Below are 8,039 nucleotides of genomic sequence, written 5' to 3' on the forward strand. Positions count from 1 at the left end.
ATAGACCTCCATTATATGACTGACACACAACAACGGTTTGACCTAAAAATATCAAAATTGAAAATACTGCGGAAACAAAGACGCCTACATCTTGGATGCCCTTGAGGTAAGATAAAACATATCAAAAATGAATATCAAAGTGAACAATCCCTTTAATATCAGGTGTAAACTGGGCCTAAGATGCGGCTCCTACGGTGTTTTCTCTCTAAATGTGTGTGTACATCTGCCATTTTCTCAGTAGTCCTTGCAAAAAGAAGGATGTTTTAAAAGAATATTAAAAAACACCCTAAATGAAACTGACAAATCAGTGCTTGATACGATTAGCTCGTATGTTAGATCTCTGTTAAGGCACAATTTAATAATGTCAGATTTAAGAATGAATGGATGGAAACGCTGCTCTCCTTGGCAAGTCTGAATTGAATCGATTTGCCACAATAAAACATTTATTTTATTAATACAAATTACTTTAGAAATACACAATTATTTTAATTCCGTTTCATAATCTCAAAAAATCTTAACGTTTACAATGATGAACAAAACAACAGCGGTAATAAAGTACTAAAACAAAGAAACCAACACGGCCAGAGAAATATTACACAACCTTTCAGATTTACGTTGCTTCATTTTACTTTGGAATGGTAGTTGACGACTTTTTGTTAAACCCCCATCAGACAGTCTTTTGTCACGTTCGTCACAGTTTCTTTTTCATCACAGCAAAGATGTGTTGATTTTAAAGTACCATGTGTATGTCTAAGTGTGAAAGGGCAGTATAAAAATATTAACAGTCAAAGTCTCTCTTCAGTACTCTTCTTTGATATTCATTGGCATGGGCGGCGAGACCAGTCCGCCGCTGCTACTGGTGACCATGGACACGTTGCCTGGGAGAGATGATCCAGGTGGGGTCGGTGTGGTTGTGGACGCTGGCTGGGGCTGTTGCATCTTCTTTTTATTGACTTTCCTCTCTTTTGCACGCCGGTTCTGGAACCAGATCTTCACCTGTCAACAACATGCCATGAGTCATACTGGGGGGAAAAAAATTCCCTCGAGAGTTATTGAGGCAAAAGTCGCTTTCTTCTATATCTCTGACGTATTAGCAAATTACTTTTAAGGGGGACCTATTATGCAAAATTTACTTTTATATTGTCTTTGAACATATTTATGTGTCCGCAGTGTGTAAACATCCATTCACTTTGTTTATTTTCCCCATAAATCTGAAACAGTGCCTCAAAGTGAGCCGTTCAGGAATGTGCTTCAATATGATGTCACATCGGAACAAGCCCCGCCCACGAGTGCAGACAGACCCCGCCCTATTAGGTTAGCTCCGCCCCTCAGTGAGCTGCACACAGTCAGAGCCAGAGCATTCAAGTAAGAAATATATTCTTATTAAATCTACTAGTTATTCAGTCAAGAGCAGGGAGTGATTTTGTTTTTAGCTTTGTATGGATGGATTTATACATTCAAAAAAAAACATATTAGTCTAAACTGTGAGCATGACCACGATAGATGATAATCAAAACCAAACAGATGTTTTGTTTTCAAATACAAGGATTCAGTCTCTCTGTCGTGTTTGGGTGTAGGGATGGGTCAGCTCTCGCACTCGAGGCACACACACGGCCATGAGAGTATAAAGGCTTTTTTATATTTTTATAATAAAAAAAAATAGCCTACTTGAGTGCCTTGGATTGTTTTGATTTTGGCAGAATATCAGAGTCACTGTACAGGCTCCACCCTCTCATGGAAAGGGGGCGGAGCAGCAGCTCATTTGCATTTAAAGACACATGCATGGAAAAAGTAAGTTATTGCGTTAGTTGCTTTTTCTGGAATGTAATGCGTTATGTTACTTTTGCATTACTTTTTCTCACCTGGATGGGGTTTGCTTACCAAAAAATCAACAACAGCTCTATTTTGGCAAATGTATAGGCCTTTTCACCAAAGTGAAATGAAAGGGATAGTTCACTTTGAAATTAAATTTTGGTATGTTTTAGCTTACCTCAAGGGCATCCAAGATGTAGAAACAACTTTGTTTCCGCAGTATTTTCAATTTTGATATTTTTAGGTCAAACCGTTGTTGTGTGTCAGGCATATAATGGAGGTCTATGGTCACCACCTCAAAGAGCATGCACAGAGAAGTCCAAATTAAACATGATTTAATGACTCGTAAATGTAAGTACACATTGATGGCCTAAGACACGAAACGAGCGGTTTGTGTGAGAAAACGAACAGTGTTTATATCGTTTTACCTCTTGTTACCACAGCCACGTCCAACTGATCTGAGGGCGCGGGCGCTTTGTGGCTGTGATTACAAGAGGTAAAACATAACGATATAAATACGATATAAATTATATAAATACTGTTCGTTTTCTCACACAAACCGAGTCATTAAATCATGTTTAATTTGGACTTCTCTGTGCATGCTCTTTAAGGTGGTGACCATAGACCTGCATTCTATGACTGACGGTTTGACCTAAAAATATCAAAATTGAAAATACTGTGGAAACAAAGACAGACATCTTGAATGTCCTTGAGGTAAGCTAAAACATAATTTCAAAATAAACCATCCCTTGAATAAACCTCATGCTGAAGGAAATGCAAATCCACGGCTGTACAGTAGAGGGCGCCGTTCAAAGAAACCTTTCAGCTCTGTTGCCATTTTATCCCGATCTCCCAGGAAAACGGAGGTGATTTCGTATAAATTCTATCTGTGTTTTTAAAAAGTCACTATGCAGGACCACCCATAACCCCGCCCCTAAACATACCCGGGTCTAGATGTACGAAATCAGATGCCAATTCGCTAAAACGTAAAAGAGTTACGAATTGTTGTGAGATTGTGTTGGCCATTCTTGCAAAAGAATAGGAATTCATCACTCTTGCACAACATGATGTTCATCTAAAGTCATTTTGCACATGTGAAATTCATGTGTTTTTCATGTAAGGGTGGATCATTGAAGTTCAGCAGCAAATAAATGTAGTCAATAAAGGGAAATAAATAAAGTAGCTTATATTTGTATTATTTAACATTTTTATTCCAGATTCACATAATATTTAGTGTTTGCATTTCATATTGTTTTAACACTGAATCTGTGCAAGTGAGATTAATATTTGTCTCATATTTAGTCACTAAAGTGAGATAAAATACATGTTATTTGAAATGTATTTATACAAGATTTGTGTAATATTCAGTGTTTGGGTTTCACTGTATTTGTTCATTTTGATGAATGCTGAATCTGTTTTTGTGCAAGTAAGATAAAAAATAATCTGTTCATATTTTGAGATTAAATGCACGAATTATTTAAGATTTAATTATTAAAGATTTACATATTGTATTTCATATTGTTTTGAATCTGAATCTGTTTTTGTGCACGTGAGATGAGTCAGTCAATACAGGCACTGTAAAAAATATTTTCAAGATTTGTTATCACAACATATTTTCTTTTGTCAAATCAACTTTATAATAATTTATTTAGTTGAGATAACTTATTATTTTGAGTTTCTGATGATTGAATTCATTGTATTAACTCACTTTTTCCAGTTCAATCAACTTAAAATTTTAAGGTAACCAGGTTACTTACTTTAAGTTAAACCAACAATATTTTTTTACAGTGTAGTAATCACAACATTTTTTCTTTTGTCAAATCAACTTAAATAATTTATTTAGTTCAGATAACATATAATTTTGAGTTTCTGATGGTTAAATCAATCTCCTTCATTGTATTAACTCACTTTTTCCAGTTCAATCAACTTAACATTTTAAGGCAACCAGGTTACTTACTTTTTTAAGTTAAACCATCAATATTTTTTTACAGTGAAAGTATCTTGCATAACTAATTTGAAAAGTTAACTCATAATAAATTAAAAAGTAATGTTACTTTGCTAGTTACTTGAAAAAGTAATCCGATTACTTGTGATGCGTTAGCCCAACACTGCATGTGAGTGATGTATGATTGCTAAGACTATGATCTGAGATTTGTGTGGGCTGTATTAAAGCTGCTGACCTGTCTCTCTGACAGACTGAGTGTTGTCGCCAGCTCTGCTTTTCTTCTTATCGTGATGTAGCGACTGTAATGAAACTCTTTCTCCAGCTCCAGACGCTGATGGTCCGTGTACACTACCCGGTATTTGTCTTTTGTTCTGGTCTTTCCTCCTAAAAGAAAAACACCACAGCAAATTTATCAGTCCATCTAAGAATTCACTCTACACACGATTAACCTTTTTTTTACATAATAGAAAATTAATTTTTGTAAATGCCATACTAGAAATCAATGGAAATCTGGTTCCTTTTTCAAGGCTAAACATCATATGGCGTTCATGATGATTTGAAACAAAAATCAAATTGACTATAATTAATGACAATGTGATCAAAAATAAAGGGTCTTTTCGAGTTAATGCAGTAATGTGTTTATCTTCTCTATTAAAAAGTAACTATGGGAACAGTGTTTGCTCCCTTAATCAAGCCAATCGTTAAGAGCACACATATATAAAACACCAAGATGTGCATGTTATAAAGGTCTTTGGAATCGCGTCTCTATATTTCAAACTTAGTTTACCCTGTCAGAGGCAAGAGTGGACTTAAGTGGCCGGCGGGTTAAATATTAAAACACACACACACACACACACACGGCGAGGGGAAGGACACCGCCTGTCTAGGGCAACACACACACAGATAATTACGCTTCTCAACCATATAGCATCTTCATCCAAAATCTAGTTATCATTAACCCGGCCGAGCAACTCTCCTCCATTTTAAAGCCAGATATTTCATTGTGATGTATAAAATTGAGAGTTAATGAGCTAATAATGCTTCGTTTGTGCTTAGCTGGCTCGGGACTTTCGACAGTTCGTCGTAGTGTTTAGTAATTAAAACTTCTGTCTTGAGGAATTGCCTCAAGATCCTAGTTTTGTGGCACACGTATAAGTGACAGTGTTCACACGGAGAGTTTTCCCCAGCTTTTCTATGATGTCATGGCATGGAATTAATTAATGAGTCATTAATGGTCCCTGAAGTTTCTTTAACAATATGCTGAAATATCAAAGATCTCAGTAAATCTCATTGTTTCCCATCTGATGGAAATATTAGGTCCAACTATTAAATATTCTCAATTTATGTTGCATTTCCCATTTTGTATAATCAGTGAGATCCATTTAATATAAATTGATTGATGTGTTGACATATTCCCACGCTATGCATTTATTTATTTGTATTTAATGCTTTTTTACGGTTTATTAAAAAAAATCCTTATACTGACAGTTTCATTGTTAAACTCTATAAATGCTGGGTTGTTTTAACCCAATTTTGGGTCAAATATGGACAAACTCAAACATTGGGTTAAAAATGTTATTAAAAAAAATATAACCAAGGCTGGGTTTGTCCATATTTGTCCCAAAATTGGGTTAAAACAACCCAGCATTTTTTAGAGTGTACACATTTTACAATTTGTTATAGTAATAATTACATGCAACTAACCCTAAACCAAACCAAACCAAACCCTAATCCTAAGTGCATGTAGCTAATTATTATCACTCTTAAATGTATAATTACACTGTTACAAGGTGTTTTTGTTGCACTTTAATTATGAGTAATACTACTACATGTACTTACTAGGCTATATGGTTAGGATTAGGAATTGGTTTAGGGTCAGTTGCATGTAATTATACATCATTTATAGATATTACACGAGTAACTGCATGTATTAGTTAATTCCACGTGCGCATCCGTGTATTCAACAGACTTCTCGGCATCCAGGCATAAAAAAGAACAAAGAGTGACATCAAAGCAAAGGGACTCCCACACACACACACATTTCTATTAGCATGACAAACGCGTGAATGCAGAGGAGTTTTGTCAGCTGTAAAGCTGTGGCCGTGGCGCCGAGCTCGCCAGTTTCGACGTTACATATGGCATAGGCCGGAACTGAACTTATTTAAAGGGCTTTTTGCGAACCGGATAGTTATGTCAACACGATCTCGTGAAAAATGCGTATATTTATCGTGCAATTTATAGGCTACGCAAAAAAAAAAAAAAAAAAAAAAAATTGAGTTTTAATCACGTGCATATGATACCCCTTGGGTAGGATTGGATTATGTATTACACGCCATAAATATACACGTAAAAACTCTTTTCTGCACGATAAATACAATTCGTGCTTTAGGTTATGTGTTTCTATGAATATTATAATAATCATTATACTTTTTGAAGTGCGATAATTGCATTCAGATTTGAAGTGCACCTGAGTTTGACGGGGGCGCGCTCCGACGCATCCAGTCGTACGGGTTCCGTCTCTGCGAGTTCGGCGACAGCTGACCGACTGACGAGTTAATGGACGATGGAAGAAGGCCTGACGCTTGGACAGACGAAAACTCCGGAGGACTGAAGCCCAGCTGACCCGTGCCCGAAGCCGAAGGTCCGGTTCCTGTGCCATAAGGTGTCCATTCCTCTCTCGGAGGAGGGTACGCGGGGTTCCAGCCTCCGGTTTGGCTGTGGTGAGGCTCGTTGGTAATCCCAGGGACGTGATGGTATCCAGTGAAGTCCGGATACTGTGGAGGTGCGGTGACAAAATTCGGAGGGTTCAGGTTTAGGCTTGGGTGTCTCACGGAATTTGGGTACATGCTGGTGTCCTTCTCTAAGAGGTAACTCACATACATTTTCCCGCCTGATGACTCCAGTGCATTATATGCACCCGCACGATTGATCTTGGCTCCTCAGACCCAGGTTTCCCTATAACCTGACGGTTCGTCTACCTGGACAGATTCTCTGAACGCTTCAGCCTCGGTGCCTGCTAAAGGTTGCGTGGCTGACGTCACGTTTATGATCTCGATCATCACCCTCCCACGGTATCGAAAGACAGCGGCCCACGAAAGAATGCAATGACTTATTATATAATTAATTATCCACTGCAAACATGTTAGTTGGCTAATTTTTAGGAAAATGTAATATTGTAAAAATGATAGGCTATTGCTTTTCAAGGCCTACATGAGGCCAACCTCAATTCGTTTTAAGAGTTAAATGTGATGGATATTATAGTATCGCTGTATTTGTAAGATAGATACGTTATTGTTAAAATTATACTTTTTAAGAAGTGAAAGGGTCAACTTATAGGCTATAGGGAAAGAAGCATTCACGAAATTCGCATCAATATATATTTGAATACATTTTGTTAAAAATATATGTTTGTTTTCATATTGTTTTTAGTTTTGTGCTCTTATTGGCAAGATTTCTGGAGAAAATAATTATCATAAACTTTAAGTCATAACGTGGCCTTCCAATATCATTTTACATAAAAAGGGTTATTTTATATAATTGATTAAAAATTAATTAAAATGATTAAAAAAAGATTAAAAAATTAAATTACATGCTGTAATAACACTTTGTCACTATTTTAATAATACGATTTTGCCAAACAAAACTAGTTTATACCATATTTCTTACACAAAAATATTACAGTGTAGTTCCTCACACACTATATCACGCACACATGCACACGACTTTTGATTATGATTGGATTTAAGACAAGGAACAGCTACAGTGTGAACAAGGCAAAGATCATGGCCATAATATAATCATTTACATTTATGTCATTTTAGATTTTATGGGATGTGCGTTAAAATGTGACACATTTGCAGACACATTTTATGTTCTTAATGCACTGGATGTAGAAAGATTATTTCAATGCTTGGTATGACTATAGCCTACACATGGAATGGGATTTCCTCAGTGTTCGATTCCGAACCTCGGCTGGTTCGAGTTCTGGTGAATGATTCCATGGAATGCGCAGGTGTTCCATTCCGAACCTTCGCGCTAGTGAACCTGCAAGACGAAATTAAACACTGGCTCGTTTTAAAATAGGCAACATATAATGGTGAATATATAGCAGAGCTAATGTTGTTAGTTATGGCAAATGTCTGTTTTTCAACAGATTTTACTAAAAGTGTGCCTCCTTTTTTTACTAGAAAATCATTATAGAAATGTGTTTTAAATTTATGTAGGCTAATCAGTGAACAGGCATTGATGTCTATTGTACAGTTATGCATTTTTAGCTATGTAT

The 8,039-nt window shown here is 36.4% G+C and overlaps 1 protein-coding gene across 1 annotated transcript; it reads right to left on the bottom strand.

Moving 5' to 3' along the window:
* Positions 1-399: 399 nt before the first annotated feature.
* Positions 400-6,731, bottom strand: cdx1b (caudal type homeobox 1 b). The gene is made up of 3 exons (XM_039663508.2): positions 6,225-6,731; positions 3,993-4,141; positions 400-996 (listed from the first exon to the last, which is right to left on the bottom strand). Exons 1-3 carry the CDS (start codon positions 6,637-6,639, stop codon positions 799-801), a joined length of 762 nt encoding a protein of 253 aa, XP_039519442.1. The 5' UTR covers positions 6,640-6,731; the 3' UTR covers positions 400-798.
* Positions 6,732-8,039: the final 1,308 nt, after the last annotated feature.

The sequence above is a fragment of the Pimephales promelas genome, chromosome 19 (assembly GCF_988280905.1).
Source record: "Pimephales promelas chromosome 19, fPimPro1.hap1.1, whole genome shotgun sequence".
Taxonomy (NCBI): Eukaryota; Metazoa; Chordata; class Actinopteri; order Cypriniformes; family Leuciscidae; genus Pimephales; species Pimephales promelas.